Source organism: Mixophyes fleayi, chromosome 4 (assembly GCF_038048845.1).
Source record: "Mixophyes fleayi isolate aMixFle1 chromosome 4, aMixFle1.hap1, whole genome shotgun sequence".
NCBI lineage: Eukaryota > Metazoa > Chordata > Amphibia > Anura > Limnodynastidae > Mixophyes > Mixophyes fleayi.
In genome coordinates this window covers 278,074,120-278,095,267 of record NC_134405.1, presented here as the reverse complement: position 1 = coordinate 278,095,267, position 21,148 = coordinate 278,074,120, and the positions used below count along the sequence as shown (strand labels likewise).

At 39.9% G+C, this 21,148-nt stretch overlaps 1 protein-coding gene and 1 long non-coding RNA gene across 2 annotated transcripts; one reads left to right on the top strand and one right to left on the bottom strand.

Annotated features, from left to right (window-relative positions):
- Positions 1-1,184: 1,184 nt before the first annotated feature.
- On the bottom strand, positions 1,185-12,629 carry PPP2CA (protein phosphatase 2 catalytic subunit alpha). Its single transcript, XM_075209771.1, has 7 exons — positions 12,504-12,629; positions 7,062-7,271; positions 6,555-6,728; positions 4,516-4,605; positions 3,253-3,414; positions 2,764-2,882; positions 1,185-2,289 (listed from the first exon to the last, which is right to left on the bottom strand). The coding sequence occupies exons 1-7, from the start codon at positions 12,603-12,605 to the stop codon at positions 2,217-2,219; spliced, it is 930 nt and encodes a 309-aa protein (XP_075065872.1). The 5' UTR covers positions 12,606-12,629; the 3' UTR covers positions 1,185-2,216.
- A 343-nt stretch (positions 12,630-12,972) lies between these two features.
- Positions 12,973-20,377, top strand: LOC142152781 (uncharacterized). Its single transcript, XR_012691392.1, has 3 exons — positions 12,973-13,249; positions 18,349-18,537; positions 18,635-20,377. It is a non-coding gene; the product is annotated as an uncharacterized LOC142152781 (long non-coding RNA).
- The last annotated feature ends 771 nt before the right edge of the window (positions 20,378-21,148 follow it).

The following is a 21,148-nucleotide window of genomic DNA, read 5'->3' as shown; positions in this document are numbered from 1 at the left end:
AGCCCTTCTGAATCATAGGCTGTTATACAGCAGGCCAGTCGTCAGAGCAAGGATCCCGATCACCTCACCTCGGAACGCCAGCAAGGGGTCACTGCTGCAGCTGGGGTTTTCAGCACCGGTACCAGGGAGGGATAAGGTTACAGAATTGAGTTGTAGCAAAGAGCGGCAAGACATTTGCATTCTCTCTGTTATAATAAAGATTTCTGCAATAAGTCTTCCGTAGCCTTGCTAAACAGGGTTGTGTGGTTTTAAAGGTATCTAGACTCCTGCAATCCTTGAGTTCATGAAAAAAAATAATCTGTATTCCTCGCATCTGGAGACATCCACAAAATTAATCTGTCAGGTATTAGATTTTGGAGCCCTGCAGGACAAAGTATGTAGTCATACAGAGTCTACCACATCCATTACATTTAAACAGATTAAGTTTCACATTTTGCATAAGCCATGTTCTCCCCAATACCCATCTCCCAGGTGTGCTCCACCCAGCTCTTGGAGCCTAACAGTCCTATTATAACAGAACAAAACCATTTTTTTTTCTCCTATTATAAACAGACACAATGTGAGCACTACAACCAGCGGTGTGTTAAGACCATGGACCACCAGCCTGACCAGTCCTGGTTGGTGCGAGCAATAAACTTCAACATTTTCATTATTGCAAAGTATTACAACTGCCCCCACCGAGCTGGTAAGATTTTCGCAGGAGAACAATGCATACCACTACAAGCCTGGTCAAATTTGGGGAATGAGCCCACTCTGCCCTAAATGTCAGGTTTATTCTGGCATATAGAACAAAAATTCTGGCAAAAAGTCTAAAGGTGCATTGCTAGAAATGGCATCCTTATCCCACTTTAGTCTCTGGGTCTTTAGTCTATCGGAAGGATGGTAAACAGAACCACTTAATAAATGAAATAAAGCTAGCCAAAGCGTGCATAGTTAGAAATTGGATGGCAAGTAGCACTCTTGAAACTAGGAGACTGGATCACACTAGTAAATGATATGGTGGGGCACAAGAAACTTATGTACACTAGCCGTAACAATCTAAAATTTTAACAAATATGAGACAAGTGGTTCTACACACGATAGGTGACAGGACTTGCAGACCATGATTTGTCTCCGGACTGAAACTTGCAGGCACCTGCAATCCATTTTGTTCCAGCAGTGTAGTGATTATTGCTACTTTAAGGTAACATGATAAAGGTTTATTTAGCAAGTTGCATTCTTTATACACATGTAGACTTCTCTTTGAATGTTACATTTGTTACATATAATGTCTGTACATTGTGCAATCTCCTTCATCTAATTACTGTATGGTTACCAGTTTCTTTTATACTTAGATCATAAATATAGGGACTCATTACTGTAGAGTCAGACTAAACCATCTTCATATTATAGACATTTAAAATTACACACACCAGTACTTTGTTTTTCATGTTTATTCCTACATGAAAAATGCTAATTAAAAGTTTCCACATTTGTACGCTCATTCACAAGTTTATTATGAAAAAAAAAATAAAAAAAAAAATTTGATGCATTGGACTGCAACATTTACAGAAAATGTTCTGGTCAAAACTAACTTGAAACAATGAATAGTGACGGAGAGGCAGAAATAACAAACCGGAAGAAAAACAAAAAATGGGTATAGGTGAAAAAAATAAAATTAAATTAAACTGTATTCCCTGAAAATAAACATTTCTGAAGTCACAAAAGAGGCAATGTAGGCCTTGGTATTTATTCTTTAAAAAGGTCCTTAAATCCCTTCACAACGATGGAGGCGGCTGCAAAGGGTTGCAGTCCTCCTAAGGAGCTAAAATGGGTTTCCCAGACTGTTTCTATCCTTATCTACAATCATGCCGAGTAAAGCTATTGCTAAATGGAAAGTTAATTTGTAATCACAAGGTGTTAATGTTTATGTTTTTTTGCAGTCTCTGAGAAAGCAAAAGTAACTACAGGTAGTGCTATGCCAGAAAACTGGGATTTTTTTCTCTTTGATAAACAATGTCACTTCAACATGCAATGAACAGGGTCTTTTTTCTAATGTGGTCACGGGCTGTTGAGAGGAGATGCTTTGCTTTTATATATGGCACATCTTTTGGTCCGTTTGAGAACAGTACATGTGTGTGACAAATGCTCTCTCCTGACTGAAGTTACTGCTTCTCTTCTCGGCTCCCAAATCAAAATCCTGCTTGTGGCAATACTGTACAAGTGTAAAATTCTGTTCAGAGGAAGTAATCTGGGGTGCGACGGGTCACGTGTGGTTCTCCTCTGCGTGGTGCTGGGTCAAACTGCAAGCTGAAAATATAAATTATACATTAGTATTGAATAGCTACATGGGGAAGTTCTTTGAATAAACTCAATTATAACACTCACAAATTCGTGGCATGTAGGAAAGATCAGCATGGTGAGGTCTGAGTGGCATGCGAGTCCGGACATCATTTTATGCCAAATTTGGTACCATTTGTGTGGGCATTATGGCAAGTGGAAAATCCAAGTGGCATGTGGTGGCATAGAGGTAGCTTTTAGGCTGTTTTCTAATTCTTGAAATTATGGTTATTGTTGCACACTGACAAGTGCCATGCAGGATGTATTACTACTTCAGTACCAGTTAGTATTGGGACATTCATACAAGATATCTGCCAAGACTTACACCACCTGACCTGTTGCCAAAGATGGCTCGCTTTTTAGGGCAGTGTAGAAGTCCAGACCACCATAATTAAATTCTTACTTGCAATAGCAATGACAAACACTGCTAACCTTCATACTTACAATGAATATTTCAAGGTGTCGTCAAGCTCCATTATTGCAGCCTGATTGCCACAGCGATAACAATAGTTTGGAGCACTAAAAATTGTGACTACATTCCGGTCATGGCACCAGTTGTACCCCTAAAACACAAAATTACCATCTTTAAATTAAAGAACAAGGCAGATCTTCATTTTGATCAGATACAGATAGAACCAATATAGATAAAACAGACAGCTTGTCGTAATGAATCCTATGAGCCAGATTCAATTAAATGCAACGAGTCACAGACAGCCTCCAGAATGGTTGCCCTATGCAGCACCACAAATCTTTTCTTGCACCTGCGACGTTGGGGTACCATAGAATCTATAAATGAGCAAAGCCAAACTTTGCTGTTATGTCTGGTGGCATTTCAATCTCCTTGAATTGGCCTTTACTTATTTTCATATGTCAAAGTATTACAGGATTTTCAGCTTTATTGCAAGTTTAACAATCAAAGGATTAAACGTTTACCTCCATCACCAACTGATGGGCCCTAGAAACCAAGGTAAGGCCATTGGCATGGTTGAAAGTTTCAGAGATGTCCTGTCCAAATGTGTAACCAGCACCCCTAGGTGAAATACCCCAGCCACCACGGTCATCTGGGTCAGACCACAGCAAGTCACACATTGGACCCTGTAACAGGTTTAAAAAAAAAAAGTTAGCTTGGAAAGCAATGTAACAATATTCCAAATATCATGTAAGTGTATAACATTCTTACAGCTAAAAGATTATAAAGCCCAAGGCAAAGTACTCATATTAAGCTTGTCAGAAAGAAAACCTTTTTGCAACAAGGGTCAGCTAGTTTACTCATTGCTCAGTGATGGTAAATACCAATACACCCCATTACTTGTATGAACCTAGAAAATTCACCAATGTATGAAACCAAGAGCAAAACTGTTCAATGCACATAACTATGTCCAAGTACAGGCTTAAAAAAGAAAAGTGAGATGTTAAAGCAGCTAAAACGCTTTCACATAAAACTTCAATAGATTGTTCCATGACTAAGGGGAAAATTCCATTGGCTGCATGTCTTGTAAAAGTAACGTGGCCTGTGCAACATTACTACAGTAATAGGGCGCATTATTACAGTTAGTACGGTAATTTCAACAATGAATGTTGCTTGCCGCTCTGAATGGCAATAGTGCACGGGCCTCTACTTGTGAAAGTAATGTGGCCCGTGTACCAACTGAATTCCCCGTAAGTGCCAAGTATGCCTTTAAGTTCCAGACTACTAATTTCTACATCTCCTATTTATACTAGCAAGTGTAAATAGCCAGTTTGCTTGTCAAACCATTTTTAAACAGCTCATTTAGATATTTTTGCAGAACTCGAAAAAAAAAATAAAAAAAAATAGAAAGCATTCTGGTAATCATGCAAGAAAAATGCAGTTTAAATATTGGGACAGAGCAAGAAACATGCATTATGTTCTGGTGCTTCAGACTGACCTATTGGGTTATACACAATTTACCAATGAATGACAAAACTTAATATTTTCAAACAGAAGATACAGTGTAGTAGTTTGACTTTAAGATCAATGACAACTACTGAAGCAATTTATCCAGAACATGAAGGACAATGCTAGAGTTGTTTACATTGATCAATAAAAGCAGTGCTTTCACCACTGTAATTTAAGGGGGGGGGGTAATTTATGCAGCATTGAAGTTTACATTTTTCCACCCACAAAAAAGTATAATATGCTTGTGTTACAAAAGCAGGAAGACCATGAAACATTACCTCATGTGGAACTTCTTGCAGACGATCAAGAGCCCGAATATGATCAAGTGTATCTATTGAAGGTGACAATCCGCCATGTAAACAGAATATCTGTTTGTGGAGAAAAAAAAGTGAAATTATGTTTTCCATTCTGCATATATTTTACACTGAATACTTGGAAACAGCAGTACGCTCCTTCCTCAAAATATCAAGTTATTGTTTCCTTAGAATTACAAATCATTATTCACTTCCACATTAATAGTAAATCGTTAGTAGTACATCTTAATAAAGCCTCTTTAAATGCAAGTTGCATCTGAAAGGCAACATAAATATTGAATGCATCAGTCATGGAGTTAAATAGATAAACAGTACAGCCTGTAATTACAACATCTTGTCAATAACATACCACAGAGAAAATCTACTATAGAACTGCTCTACCCATTATAAATGCATTGGCCATTATTTAAAATAGCTGTTTATGTGACCAGAAATTCCAGTTGCACTGATAACATGATCATTCAGAGCCAACAGAAAGGCTGCATGATGTCACACAATGTTTTTAAGAGCATAGCAAGCATGATCCTGCCTGTACACAATACTTAATATTCAAGGCTGCCTTAGATGACCAACTTTATGCGTGTAATAAGGTTATTTTTAGTTTCTCCTGTACAGTTGTAACACCAAGTGTAAAATTACGTGGTGTCTAGAGAGATTCACACCAATACAATTGTGTACTGGCTTTACACATTTGGATGGGGAGAGACTATGGGCCCAACTGAGAACTTGCGTAGTTTCAACCATATTCAAATCAAAGGATCTCAAAATGCATTTTGATTTGAATCTGGGTGCAAGTATGTTCTGCCTAACTGGTACTAGCCTTATGTATACAGACAGAATAAAATACAGTATTAGCACACATCTAAGTAATAGATAACACCAGATTACATATTGAATTATAAAAACAATTGTATAATCATTAATAGATTTTCAAAGAGTTTACATTCACTACATAAATCAAGAGGCTTTCAATACGTATGGTACATACAATGCATTTAGCATACATATTATGTGCTAGCTAGTTGCATCCATGTCTAGTTTGTAGACAAGACAATGCAGTGTACATTCTGCACTTCTGTAGCTGCTGCATACGATAAACGCTGAAACCAAATGTATTTGCAATAAACCCAAGGTTTGAGTTGGCTACAGATTGCCAATGTTAGCCTGTCCCTGCACTCCCCTCAAGGTGTGGACTATTGGGTCATTTGGATTTGGACTTGCTACGCAAATATACGTCCAAACATGAAGTATTTTTCGAATTAATTTGCTTTAATAAGTGCTCAATAGAGTACAGTATTTATGAAGCAGATTACAAAGAATGTTTCACAAACAAAAGCAGATCTTGTATGCAGGACCAGCAGTCCAACATTTAGAGCCAAGCAATGCCTGTGACAAACTAGTGGCTCCTACACCTCTTCAGACCTGACCGTAAGCACAGGGGGAAGATTTATAGTCTGCAAATTTTTGGGAAATTGTCAGACATTTTTGCCTTTTCGGTTTCTGATCTACTTATCACCTAAATAAAAATGAAGCTCCCCACAAGGTTTCCAATTGCACCATCATACTTCGCCTGTATCTCTACAGAATATGCAATTAGGCAAGTCTGTATAAGCAGCTTATTGTAGTTAGCCAACTGTTTAATACAAGACAGAACTATACAATCCACAACACAAAAATTGCACACTCATGTGTCAGATGTGTAAATTATAATATAAGCACCAAAAGGGTTCATTAATATGAATGTACACTGTTGCAGGATAATTTCTTGTCCGACATATACAAACATGATTTTCTTTGGTTAACTTGCGCTAAAGGCATGGCATTACTAACTCCACCACTGATCTGACATGATAGATATAGATATATATATATTTATTTATTTGGGTTTTTGGCTTCATCCTAGATATAACTGGAAACCTCGAGTTACACTCAATGTAGTCAGACTAAAAAAAAATGAAATTTCCATAGTTGGATAGTTTGAGGTTACTTATGGATAAACATACCTGACCATCCACTAAGGCAGTTAACGGAAGGTAATCAAACAGATCGGTGAAGTATTTCCATACATTTGCGTTTCCATATTTTCTCAAACATTCATCATAAAAACCATATACTTGTGTAATTTGTCTGCTTTCATGATTGCCTCTTAGAATTGTTATACGTTCACGATAGCGAACCTGTATAAAAAGAAAAGTTGTCAATAGTTAAGTGAGAAAAAGTCTACAAGTGAAATTAAATAGCTACAATGGTAAGAGTTTGGGGTAAAAAAAAAAAATGTGTACCTATTGACAAAATAGCAAGTCATGAACTCTATTTACATTATTGTACTTGCCTGCTTCAAAATTGTAACAGTTTCATGCAGATTTAGAAACCTTATGGAAAAAAAAAATCTAAATAAAGTTACTTCCAAATCAGTGAATTTCCCCATTGGGCATTTGGGTGACTAGAGTCATGAGAAATTACAAAAGTGGAAGCAACCCCCCACCTAAATACCCACAAATTACCCTTACCTTCAGTGCAACTAGTAGTGTTACAGTTTCTACTGAGTAATAGCCTCTGTCAACATAATCTCCCATGAATAAATAATTTGTATCTGGTGATTTGCCTCCAATTCTGAACAACTCCATGAGGTCATGAAACTGCCCATGAACATCTCCACACACTGTGACCGGGCATCGCACTTCTTGGACGTTTGATTCTTTTGTCAAGATTTCTTTTGCCTGCAAGACATGATCTATGGGTTAATGGAGCTTTTATTAAAATGTACACACAGGACAGTGACATACAGGAGTGCCTCTGTTAAACAGCAAGTTCCAAACCAACCAAAAATGCACAGAAACAAAAAGCATAGTGTGTGAAAATCAGAAATATATTTATATATAAAAACACGAGACATGTGAATCATAGCAACAATGTGCAGTAGTGCTTGAGTGAGTACTTTAGAGTTGCTACAACACAAGGCAAAGTTGCCATGCAAGTTCTATTGTTTCAAGTCACAAACCAATAGTCTCAAAAATACTACGCAGATTGTAAAGGCCAAACTATTTAATGTATGTTTTCTTTCTACACAGGCAAAACAAATGAACGGCTAAATGAACGGCTTCTTTTAACACACTATACCCTAGCAGGATATCTACAGTACATAGCATGGTAGATCATGTGATAAGACTTCATGTGCTCTAACGTAGGAAGTCCAAATATAAAAATTGGAATATTTGCTAAGCAGCAAAATGTAATGAAAAGTCAATGTGTTATGTTGCTTCCAATTTCAATGGCCAAGAAGCTCTTTCAAAAGGAAAAACAAACGTGTCGCTTTCTCAAATAGTCATGTCAATTATAAAAAAGCTTTTGAGAATGTATAAAGTAACTTGAATTCTAGTCTTTGCGTTTTAAAGAAAAAAAAGGTACATCTTGCAACATCAAGTAAATGCAAGTGTGCTTAGCTGCTCCAAGAAGTACAATTAGCTTTGCTTTCAACACATTTGCATACAGAACACATTTAGCACAACCTGAGCCCCTATGGTTTGCTAAAACTGGAATGGCAAGTATGCAATTCATTTGCAGAGAATATCAACTGTTGGAACCGGCATACGGAACTATACCACCTGTCACTTTAGGCAAAATCCAGAGATTGAACAACTAAGCTAATAAATTAGAAAACATTACTAAGTGCTTTCCATATGTTGGAATTTAATTTGCAACTTCATCTTATGTAAACACTATCAATTGATCTTCCACAAATTCTAAGCTTACGAGCAGGGCCCTCTTACCTCTCTGTCTGTATGTATTACCAAGTATTTTATTACCGTTTGCTCCCAATTGTAAAGCACTACAGAATTTGCTGGTGCTATATAAATAAATGATGATCTTTGCTGCCTTATGAACGATAATGGCTACTTAAACATGATTTATTGTAAGCAAACAAAATAAAAAGGAACCACTTATTTTACTAAAGTTACAAGGATGACACAAAACATGTCTCAAACCTTAAGAAAAAGAACCATTATTTCACAATAAAGAATATATGAATCAGCAATATCTACTTGGTGTTTACATATTTACATTATTTAGGCTGACCCACATCATTGACAGTGACAATTACTACAAAAGTAAAATGGGTTAGATTTTCATGTGTTGAAGTTTCACAAGCCTTAAAGGTTGGATTATAAAGGTTTGTGAACTACCCATGAAGTGTGACACTTACAGGAATCACAAAAACCATATGCCAGTGTCTTGCCTATTCAAGCCTGAACATGCTGAAGCTCCCATCAGTCTCACTAGAACAGCAGTATTCAAATATCCAACAAAGCCAGATTTTTGGATAAAAAACATGCAGTTTGCTCCCAGACAATTCATATTGGTTAAAAAAAATAAAATGAAAAAAAAATAATCCATCATTTCCATCAGATGCAACATATCCAGACCGCAGGAGGATAAACATGTGAGCCAGAGTGAAAGGTTTGCCTTAATTTAAAGCAGCATTCCCCATAACTAGTTAAAGGAACAAAATGTGAAGTACCTTTAAAGCATGTGTCTGGCGCACTCTCCATAACTGTCCTACAAATTAATTTTTTCAAATGCTCTCTGGAATGACAATTCTGGCTGCCAGTCACACACAATCTCAGCTGGAAGGCATTTGTGTGTCAGTAAATTACACTTCTACACATTAATGTTGTATGTCTTCAGTCTTATTCTCTGTACTGCTAATTCTAACCACAGTAAGTATTTACAGCTTTTTAAAAAGTTTCATCTTGCCTATTAAATACTATTCATATTGTACTGATTTTACTTTATAATATAAGGCAAGAACAGTTTAAAAGAAATGTGATGGCAGAAGGGACACTGAGCGCAGAGGGGCATTTGAAAGCTTCTCCCCTTACTATGTCATGACTGTGGTTGCCATGGTTGTCACATGGTATTGTGCAAACAATGAAAAATTAAACCATATATAGCAGCCTGAAGTTTTTTTTTTTTAATGCCAAGCTTCTTGTAGCCTGCCAGTGATATATGAAAAATGGGGTTGCTTTTGATATATTGATGTTTTTGTTTAGGTTTTAGGCTGGAGGGGTTTTTACATTAGTGGAGAAGTTGTGTTGTTTATAAAGCGTCCTAAATCTAGCAGTCTAGTAATGACAAAACAGTGTGTCTGGCAGAGTTATAGGGCCTTTTATAAAAAAATGAATTGCCTTTACATGCAAGATATGCTGCAACATTATGTAGGTGCAAAAGTCTTATGGTGAGATATAGGACAGATGGATGCAGCTCTGTGTGGTCAACATTTGGTGCAAAGTGAATTGTGACATTCACACATTTTGTAGGACTGCATGGTATGCTTACAAAAGAATCATGCGGACAAACTTTTGGAGCAGGGCATATCTATTTTATTTTTTTTAATTCAACTTTAAGAGAACTTTCATGAAGATCCGGAGTCAGGTTCTCTTTATAGTCTAACAATAGAGCACTATCACAAGTCATTTCTAATGGCTTGTGGATAAAGGGACCTTAGATCAAACCCCATATTCAGCCCTCTCAAGATGCAAGCCAGTAATATCACTAAGTTTCTGGGATTCTAAGGCAATTCTAATAAGTAACAATGAGTCTAGTTCCAGTAATCTGGGGGAAATAGAAAACTCCTTGCACAACAGGACATGGATACATTGAGGCATAACCAGCAAGTGGATTGAGCGCAAATAAATGTCTTCCTTCAGTCTAAGCATTAGCAACCCTAAAATCGCAGTGTATAAATCGAAATAAGGTAAATTGAGAAAAAATTGCATGTATACGTGAGCTATTTCTTGAAATCAAGCAGGCTTGCTAGCTGCTCCACCCAAGCTTGTGTTACACAGCTTCCCTGTTCCTAGCTGCGGTGAGTAGGTCATGGCTGACAACTTATGTTACTATGAAGCACCAGCAATATAATCAGTAAAAAAAAAAATCCAACTCCCCTGTGACATGTCCTGACAGCATGTCTGAGGACGCAAAAAACAGGCTCACTGTAGCAAATAGGAGAGAGGATTCTGTAGTTGACATGAGTGAGTGTTAAATACTTTTAACAAGGCATATTCCAAACAAAACACAGAATTATAGATTCTGTGTGGAGCTATCCTTAAACTCCGGGGGGGAGGGGGGGTTGGGACAAGTTATATGCAGAGAGAACACCAATTGTAACAGGACAAAAACCAGATAACCCTCTTGCACAACCAGCAGTCTTATAATTACAGACAATGGGCAGCTGCAAGTGTCCAGAGGAAGGATGACTCCCAAAGCTTACACAGCAAGTTAAATGACGACTTACTGCAAACATTATTTCAACCTATGGAGAATAGCTCAGATTGACCAACTACATACAATGAATTTTCTACACTTGCCAACAAAAACAGGAGTTAAAGCACAAATCTATCTTCAAACTATCCAAAATAACCCCATATTTTACTTAACCCAATCAAGACTATGATCAGAGACAACAGTTTTACCAGTCTTCATGGACCCTGGTGGATTCAGCTAAGAGCACATCCAAAGTAAAGCATTCATTTTTTTAACACCTTAATCTCCATGGTACTTTATAATAAACAACAAACAAAACACTTATCAGCTATTTTTGGAGTACAGAGGGAGCCAAGCCGTTTCAATGAGTACCTGCTACAGCACCCTCCGCACCCTAAAGTAAACATTGTGCACTAAAGTGGAAAATAAACTGTTTTAGGTAGATAAAAGGACAAAACTGGTCCAAAATTCACACAAACTACCCCACTGCACTATAAACAGCAGCGTACTGGAAGCACTGGAATGTAAACCTGACACTCACAATAAGATAGAACAGGCCAATCATCATCATCATCATCATCATCAATGCAGATTTTCTTGACCGATTTAATCTACAATAGTCCAAAAACAGAGTCATGTTGACCTCCACTGGCTGAAGATTGCCAAACAACTGAAAGCCATGTGGGTTCAATGTGACCACAGAATGGTCCACTTCTAGAGACCATGACAACGTAGTTACTGAACCACTCATGGGGCATACAGGGAACACTGCCCAAACACATCACAGAAGAGGAAGCTACGCATGCGCCGTGAGCGCGCACCAGGACATTCCTGCGGAGGGGGCGAGGGAGAGCGAACGCCATCTTAGGAGAAGAGCAGCCGCCATGAGCCGGCAGGCGTATAACAGACCCCAGCATTGCCCCGTCAGTCTGAGATCATGGAAGACCTCTCCTCCATCATAAGTCACTTTCCTGTACACGTTAAGTCGCAGATAGTTTCGGTGTTACCTTCCCGGAGAAGGGACCGCTCACAGGGTGACCCGGACAGACCCTAAATGCCCCGACGTAGGCATAGCTATGACCCCACGCTATACACAGCTGCTGGCCATGCTGGGACTTGATGGAACCCATAAAACGGAGGGCTTATATATCCCACAACCTTACTGCCGTCACTACGAAGAGCTGGGATCGGTTAATGTGTAACCCGGGCATGCCAGGAGAGCCAGCTAGTATGTACTGGTGTCCATGCATCCGCCACAGGGCTGTCCCTACTGTCACTGGACCTCCAAGTCATTCCAGGGGCCAGACCACTCTGCAACAATGATAACCACATAGTGTCATATATATGGTACTGCATAACCACCACCTAATATACGGTGCAAACACACCCTGTCAGATATAATGTACCATGTATGTACAGCCTGGGAAATACCTACATGTAATATACCATACCAGATATACAAGCATCCAGGTAGATACCTAAAAATGTATATATACACATACATACCCTATACCACATACACACAACCTGGCAGATCCCTACATATAACATTGAAACAGCCTGGTAGATGCCCACACACTAATATATATATATATATATATATATATATATATATATATCTCGCGTATACGCAGCTTGGCAGCCCCTTATACCGTGTGGACCCAGAGACACGGCACATTAGCACATACCTTCTCACACAGAGTCTTGACCTGGCTCTCGGTCAGCTGCTTGCACTCATTGAGCTGCTCGATCCACTGATCCAGCTCCTTGGTAAACGACTTTTCGTCCATGCTGAGAAGTAGTCAGAGGCGGGCACCGGGAGGCCTGCTAGGCCGGCCGGGAGAGACTGAGGAGATGGATTGGAAAGGCCGCACTTGCTGCTGTCACGGGGGAGGAGATCTAATCAAGCCGGCAACGGACCAGCCCGAATCCTTGACAGGCGTGATAAAAACAAATTACACGAATTCCCAAGCGATATTTTGACCAATCCCGTAAATTCACGGATCCAAAAAAAAAAAAAAAGCCCACGAAATGAACGGATATTCGTGGATATTTTTATATTTTGCAGGTTTTCCTCAGCGCGCCGGCTCGGTGCCTCCTAGCCTCTCCTGTTGTATGTAATGGCCGCCGTGACGTCACACCCCCCTCCTTTATCGCCCTCGCCGCCTCCCTGGGCTCGACCCTTTCTCCCGCTCCGCACGTCACTTCCCTACCCCTCCCGCCGGAAGCCCGCCCCTCGCGGCCGCCTTTCATTTATTGAGAGCCAGCAAGCTGCGAGGGTGTGCCTAGTGACGTCAGCACGTAGCCTCCGCTTCCAGCCACTCATCATAAAGCAGCTATGTTGCAGTATATGGGAGATGAGGTCATTGTGTGGTTACGGTTGTTACTTGTTTCATTGACCTGGATGATTACACAAATCTTATGCTGAACAAAGGTGAAACTGCTGTTTCTGTTTGTGTGGAATATGTTGTTATTATTGCGATGCTCTTCAAAACATAATTAGAGACAGTATCACATCCATAAACTGGGGACACAAACAGTGCTGTGTTGGGTACTTTTACCTTAATTAGCATGGAGGTCTATCTCTGCAGTCCAGATGCAGCACATTACATATTTGATAAGCCTTATATATTTGTAGAGACCCCCTCCCCCCACTTGGAAAAAATGTAGAGGCATTTTAACTATAGCCATTGCTATAGAGAAAAAACATGAGAAAGTGGTCTCTGTCCTTAATATGCAGCCTAATTTATTACAACTATAGTGATTGATACATGCAACTGTTAGTGTATGTTGGAAACACTCACATATATTTAAGACAGCATCCTGATGTGACCTCGTATAGGTCATAATGCTTATTATGCAGAGTTATCACTGACTCTGTCCATGTATGAATCAACCAATCCACAATATGTACAGCAAGTCTGCAAAGCTGGCACTTAAATGCTGCCTGCTTAGTTAAAAGAGCAAACATGACAACTTTCTGGAGACTAGTCAATTTAGATTTTTCAGTAGCATAATGAACAGTGATATTTTAAAAAAACAAAAACAAATTCTGTACATTTAACCATTGGCAAACAGTAGATGTAATGTACAAAATGTGAAAGCACAGAACAGCTAAATACAATTAAACAGTTTAACCATCTGTCTTAATTCATGTCTTATCACCTAACATCCTCACCATCATCTTGGGTTATTTAAACATCCTAATTGACTATCCACCTTCTCCTGCCTCCAAACTGCTCTCTAACCCGGTGGTTCCCAAAGTGTGCGCCGCGGCTCCCAGGGGTGCCACGGCCAGGGGAAGAGGGAAAAAAAACACAAACTTACCAATCCGTCGGCAAGGAAGAAGAAAAAAAAACTGCAAAAAAAGTACCAATCCGGTGGTGCCCGGGACTCGCATCCTCCTCCCTCCTCGCTTCTCACTGAATGTTGGGCGTGACGTCATCACGCCCGACATTCAGTGACAAGCGGCAGGAGAGAGGAGGATGCTGGGTCCCGGGCGCCGCCGGATTGGTAAGTTTTTTTGCTGTTTTTTTTTCTTCCTGGCCCCCGGGATGCAGAGGTTGCACAGAGGCAGCGGAGATGCAGAGGGGGCACAGAGTGAGGGTATTTGTAGAGGGAGCACAGAGTGAGGGGAGTTGCAGAGGGGGCACAGAGCTAGGAGATTTGCAGAGGGGGCACAGAGTGAGGGGAGATGCCGAGGGGGCACAGAGTAAGGGGAGATGCAGAGGGAGCACAGAGTGTGTGGAGATGCCGAGGGGGCACAGAGTGAGGGGAGATGCCGAGGGGGCACAGAGTAAGGGGAGATGCAGAGGGAGCACAGAGTGTGTGGAGATGCAGAGGGGGCACAGCGTTTGTGGCGATGCAGAGGGTGCACAGAGTAAGGGGAGATGCCGAGGGGGCACAAAGTGTGTGGAGATGCAGAGGGTGCACAGAGTGTGGAGATGCAGAGGGGGCACAGAGTGTGTGGAGAGGCAGAGGGGGCACAGTGTGAGTTAGCTGTAAATTATTCTTTGACAGAAATATAATTGAAAAAAATATATAAAAATATTCTTTTCTCTTGGATTTATGTGTATTGTTTTTGCATACAACTAAATAAGTATTTCTGTCCTGAACTAAATACTTATTACGTTTTTTTTGCCCCAACTGCTTATAAAACGGGACTGCTCGGTTATTATTTTGGAGGGGTGCCTTGAAAAAATTATGGAGACTCTAAGGGGTGCCGCGAACTGCAAAAGTTTGGGAATCACTGCTCTAACCTCATGTTTGTTAGCCTCTTCTAGTAGACTGGCTCTTCTACGCATCATGACGGTCACTGCCTTAATCTTTATTTCTTGAATTAGTTTCTGATTTCTTTAAAACTTTCTCTCTCTCATACTATCACCTGATCACCTAATCTCTCCTCTGCCACAGTAATCTATTTGCATTTTAACTCAACCAAACCTCATATCTTAGGCTGAGTGCACACTACAGGTTTTTCAGCCGACTGTGTCAGTCGAGCGATAAACGACCGTTCAGGTCAATATCGCATAAGTGTGTATACTTGAACGATAACCGACAATCGTTCCAATGTACCGATCATCGTTTCACTTGTTTGTGCAGCAGAACTATAAATCTCGTTCCAGCCTCCTTCCAATTCTACAGTGTGTACGAAATCACGACCAATTGCTCGACCAACTGCCGATAGTTCCTCAAACAGCGACTCTTTTCTGGGCATGTATATATGTATATACAAATTTATGATGTTGTCTCTACATCTCCCACGAGGTGCGGTGTCAGAATGTCAATCAAATGGGAATAATGTGCTTTTAATGGAGAAGCAATAATAAACCTGTTTTACGTGCTTCATATGTCATTTATGTGTTCCTATATGCAAGTGTATACAACATGTATTCTTATCACATGTGAAAATACATATTCTCATTAAAGTTTCATTTATTTCCTTATGTAACGTGTCCAAATTAAATTGTAATAAATGTGCAGTTGCGAACTAAAACGTACAGTATACACAAAGATATGCTAAAGAATGAATGACAATGACGTCTTTCATTTTCATGGCTTTTTGCCAGTGATGTTGAGCCCTTTATTTAAATTTGTTTGGCATATTGCTGCAGGGAGGCCACATATTTTGTTTCCATGTATATGGAGTCACAATATTTTGAGATGACATTATGACTGACAAAAGTCACAGCCCGGACAGTTAGTCGTGCAAAAATTGCTTAAAATGTGTATATAGTGTATGCACATGAATCGACCAACTGATCGGAACTTCACTCATAGGTACAATCATTGTACATAACACATAAGTCTGAAAATTCCGTAGTGTGTACCTAGCCTTAGGTCTTCGTTATATAAATTTTCACCAACTTTCCAGTGCTCTACAACAACTTCTTTCCCCTATTCCTACATCTTCCTGTACTCAAATTAAGTTGACGTCTCTACCCTTTTCCTTCCACTTTACTATCTGTCTTTACTAGCCTATCCCAGGGGCAAATGGGAATTTTAAAGGGATGTTTCCAAATTATTTCCTAAATAATGAGTTAGCTTGGGTAATGGTTTCAGACCTTGGTGCCTTTTCAAAATGTTTTAGCATAGTCAGGGAATGTGCAACAATTCAAGTCCTTCGCAACCCCCTTGAAACAGGAAATTGTTTAACGAAAACTAAATTACTAAGAACCAAATACTCCAGATCAACCAATCTGGAGAAATATGTCACTTCCATAAGTACATTCTGAGACACGATTGTCAGATAAGTATGATGTTAAAGCTGAGACATTCAGGACCAATGACATAGTCTGAAAGCCATGAATAGGCACTGATAGTGTTAATCCAAGTACACCCACCACTGCCAATTAGATTCGCTCCCAATTCACAGTATACCACATAGTTGTACATGCGGAGTAGCTCCATTTCGGCTATGCTGATGTGTATTGTGGCTGCCTCAGTGGAGAGAGATGTGTGTGTGTATATACAGTGTTTTCCCCAGAAAATTTTGCCAACCGGATGGCATTAAGAAGCAGCCAGGTGGGGGCAGTTCAAATACTTTGCGAAAATGTTGGTGGTTATTGCTCACACTTGCCAAGAGTGGTCAGACTGGTGGTCAGTGGTCTAACACACACACTGCTGGCTGTCGTGCTCACATAGTGCATGTTCTAATAGAGGAAACAATTGTTTTTCCTATCATAATAGGACTCTGCTGGGTTTCAAGAGCCGACTGCCGAATAGCCATTTTATGATGCTTATATCATAATATCAATAGTAATGGTTCCAATAAATAAACATTCATGTTATGCCACATAGTAGTACCCTCAATTCAATTTATGCCACAGAGTAGTAGCCTCAATTCATATTATACCACAGTAGTGCCCTCAATTCATATCATGTCTCATAATTGTACCCCCAATTCATATGCCATATAGATGTTCCCCCAAATCATAGTATGCCACATAGTTGTGCCCCAATTCATATTATGGCAATTAGATGTGTCCTCAATTCATATTATGCCACATTGTTGTGCCCCCAATTCATAGTATGTCACATAGCTGTGCCCCCAATTTATATTATGCCAATTAGATTCGCTCCCAATTCATAGTATACCACATAGTTGTGCTACCAGTTCATAGTGTGCTTCAAACTTTGGAGTTAGCACACAAGTCTTCCATTCCTTAACGAAACCTGGGAGCTGTTTAACTAAAGCAGCCGATGATGGCTGAAACGGAGCTGCTGCGTATTGTTTCAGTAATCTTCGGCTGCTGCAGTGAGGAAGCTGTGGAGTGTCTGTGTGCCAGACAAAATTGGTCCGCATGCACATCTGGGACATGTGCTACAGTTGTCGATCCCTGCCTTAAAGAGCAAGTTTTGGTTGTGGAGGGGGGGTGAGGGGGGTTCTGGGCAACTGGAATCTCCCCCATAAGTATGCACCTGTATTTCCTCACAAATCAGCCGTTCTCTGTGTCCTGTGCTCATCACAACCGTAACTAACATATTTTTAATGGAAGCTCTCCCTCTGCATTGGTATCTACATTATTATTCAAACGTGATAATTACTTCTATTCTGAAGTATTTTGAGTCAAATTCTCATATTACTGTCCCATGTTTCAACTACTATGTCTTCAAAGCTTCCAGAGAGATATGGCTACACTTGCTTTACATACTTGTTTTCCCTCACACAATGTATTGAACCCTCTTCAATAAGACTATAGTTCTCAACACTCCACAAAGACTGCATTAAGGTAGTTAATGATTTGATTACTGCTAATTCTAAAAGCCACTATTAATTTCTATTGACTTATAATTGTCCTCGAACTCTCTGCTGCATTGGACTCCCCTGAAAAGCTGTTACGAGCACTAGGCTATGACAGACTGGGCTGATGACACTATTACAGGTAAATACACCATGGGGGTTCCACTGTCATAATATTATATAAGAAAGTTAAGTGCTCATTGACTAGTGTCAAATGTCTTATCAATGTGATACTCAGGTTAGTACTACAGGTACTCCTCACTTAACCTACCTATTTATCAACCATTCAGATTCACGACCCGGTTTTATGACCGGCACCCTGCCACTCATCAACAGGGGAAATTAGTGCTCTAATGACCTCTGCCCTTGCGATGGGATGTAACCACACCCGTACTACCCGCCTAGTGCGGGATATGTCTTTCTGAGCTGAACAAGACAGGACAAGACGCATCTATTACCCTTGCAGTCTCCAACGTGCGGTAAGTTCGCTCGCATTCACAATTTCTGCAATTAGTACATACAGTACTGTACGTACATTATTTGGTTTCTAAATTGAACCCTTATGTGCACTCCTAGATACAAAATGTCAAAGAAGAAAAAAAAGGCTATCGACCTTGAGATGAAAATGAAGATCATTAAAGACTATGAAGCTGGTAAAAAAAGGGAAAGTTATAGCACAGGATTTGGAGCTGGCACATTCGACCATTTCAACAATTCTGGAGGACAAAGATAGAGTGAAAGAGGCAGTGAAAGCCTCAACAGGATTTAAAGCCATTATAACAAGGCAGCGGAAAGGCCTCATTCATGAAATGGAGTAGTCACAGGCAATCTGGTTTGATGACCAGATACAAAAAAGAATGCTGATGAGCCTTTTCATGATTCAAGCTAAGGCACGCAGTATCTTTGATACTTTGAAAGAGCGTGAAGGAGAGGAATCAACGTAAACATTTATGGCAAGCAATGGATGATTTCAACGTTTTTGTCGAAGATTCAATTTGCATAAATGAAGTACCTGTGGTGAGGCGGCAAGCGCTGACTTCGAAGCAGCGGAAAAATTTGTTCACGAATTGGATGAAATCATTGAGAAAAGTGGCTACTGTATGGAACAGATATTTAATTTAATGTAGATGAGACCGGACTTTTTTGGAAAGGTCTTACATTCACAAGGAAGTAAAGACAATGCCCGGTTTCAAGGCTTTTCAAGATAGGATCACCCTGTTGTTGGGAGGAAATATCGCCGGGTTCAAGTTAAAGCCTCTCCTCATCTATTGCTCTGAGAACCCACGTGCATTTAAACAGATTAATAAGCACACATTGCCCATTTACTACCGTTCAAATAACAAGGCATGGATGACACAAGCTTTATTTGAGGAATGGTTCCTCAACTGCTTCATACCCCAAGTCAAGCAATATTGTCTGGGGAAGGAAGTTGCCTTTACAATTATACTCCTCCTTGATAATGTCCCAGGTCATCCACAACATCTTGATGATCTGCACCTGGATGTAAAGGTGGTTTATCTGCCTAAAAAAACAACTGCCATTCTACAGCCAATGGATCAGGGGGCTATAGCCACGTTCAAGGCGCACTATTTGCGCACAACTTTTTTCAAAGCTGTAGCAGAGACTGAAAGTAATGAGGTAACCTTTCGAGAATTTTGGAAGTCGTACAACATTACTGCATTCAGAATGTTGATTCATCTTGGAAGGAAGTGGGAGAAAAATATATGCAAGGCATATGGAAAAAATGCCTAAAAAGATTTGCAAATAATTTTGAAGTATTTGATGTAGACATGTCATAAATAAAACATCTGTGCAACTAGCTAGCAATCTTAATTTGGAGGTTGAAGTAAAAGATATTGAAGAATTAGTGGAATATGTTGAGGGAGAGCTGAGCAACGAAGACTTAATGTAGTTGGAAGCTCAGCAACACTTGGAAAAAAATGAAGAAGAGCAAAAAATGGAAGAAGTACAAAAGAAGTTCACTTTAAAAGAGTTAGCTGGAATGTTTTTAAAAGTGAATGCGGCTATGTTAGAACTACAGGCTATGGACCCGAATGTCGAACGGTTCATAAAAGTGGAGCGGAAAACAAATGAAGTTTTACTATGCTATCGTGAAATTTATGAAGTAAAGAACAAAATTACAAAGCAAACCACACTAACAGAATACTTCCCAAAACCTACACCTAGGACCTCCACTCATTCATCTACAGATCCTTAGATATCCTTGCCGTGATCTCCCTGGGCCCTCTTTGTTATAATTGTTGCTGTTTGTACAGCTTTACTGTACACATTTATTTTCTGTTATGCAAAGTAAAGCAAACCTATCAAAATACAGTTTTCTTTAGTCCATTTCTTTATTCAGAATCCATATAAATGATTACAATACATGTAGGTGCATATTAAAGTACTGTACTCACTTAGCGACCAATTCGCTTAACGACCTAGTCGAGGAATACCTGTACTGCAATACTCTAAAATGATTGATATATAGATATGCATAATGGATAAATAGTAAATGTAGATATGAAAAAATGTCATATATAGACAGAATCCACTCAGTATTTGTGGTTTGCTTAGTTATGGTCTGACCAATTATAAAGGCAAGTTCCAATGGGTTTAGATCCAATGTATTCTCCAGATATGACACAGTTCACCGAAAAATTGCAATATAGAGAGATATCAATGTCTGTTACTTCCATAGTGGGGTTAAGCAAAGAATAAATATCCTGTATGGTTTTGGACCAATGACGGTATAGCCTTAACAGACAAACTGGCGTCCCGACTATTTCCAGCATTATTAATGTGATGTGCTATTTGTATGATATAAATACTTACTGTGTCCTGAGTCCTGATGGTGGCCAGGTACCCAGCGAGTCTTTAACCTGGAGATGTGCATCTTCAAGCAATGTTTGGGGTTCCGGAAGTAGGAAGACGCGTTCCACTGTGGACAGGGCCTGATCAGCCAACAGGCTGACCAGGCTGCAGCCTGGGGCGCTGGGTTGGGGGGGGGGGGGGCGCTGGGTTGGGGGGGGGGGGGGCGCTGGGTTGGGGGGGGGGGGGGCGCAGCAGCACTGTTTAGTTGAATCAACC

Excerpts from the sequence above, each read along its gene's own strand:
- PPP2CA (XM_075209771.1), bottom strand. The coding sequence starts at position 12,605 with ATGGACGAAAAGTCGTTTACCAAGGAGCTGGATCAGTGGATCGAGCAG. Across the intron at positions 4,606-6,554 it reads CTGCCTTAGTGGATGGTCAG|ATATTCTGTTTACATGGCGG; the intron begins GTATGTTTATCC and ends CTCCACAAACAG. Across the intron at positions 2,290-2,763 it reads GACACCTTGAAATATTCATT|CTTGCAGTTTGACCCAGCAC; the intron begins GTAAGTATGAAG and ends TTATATTTTCAG.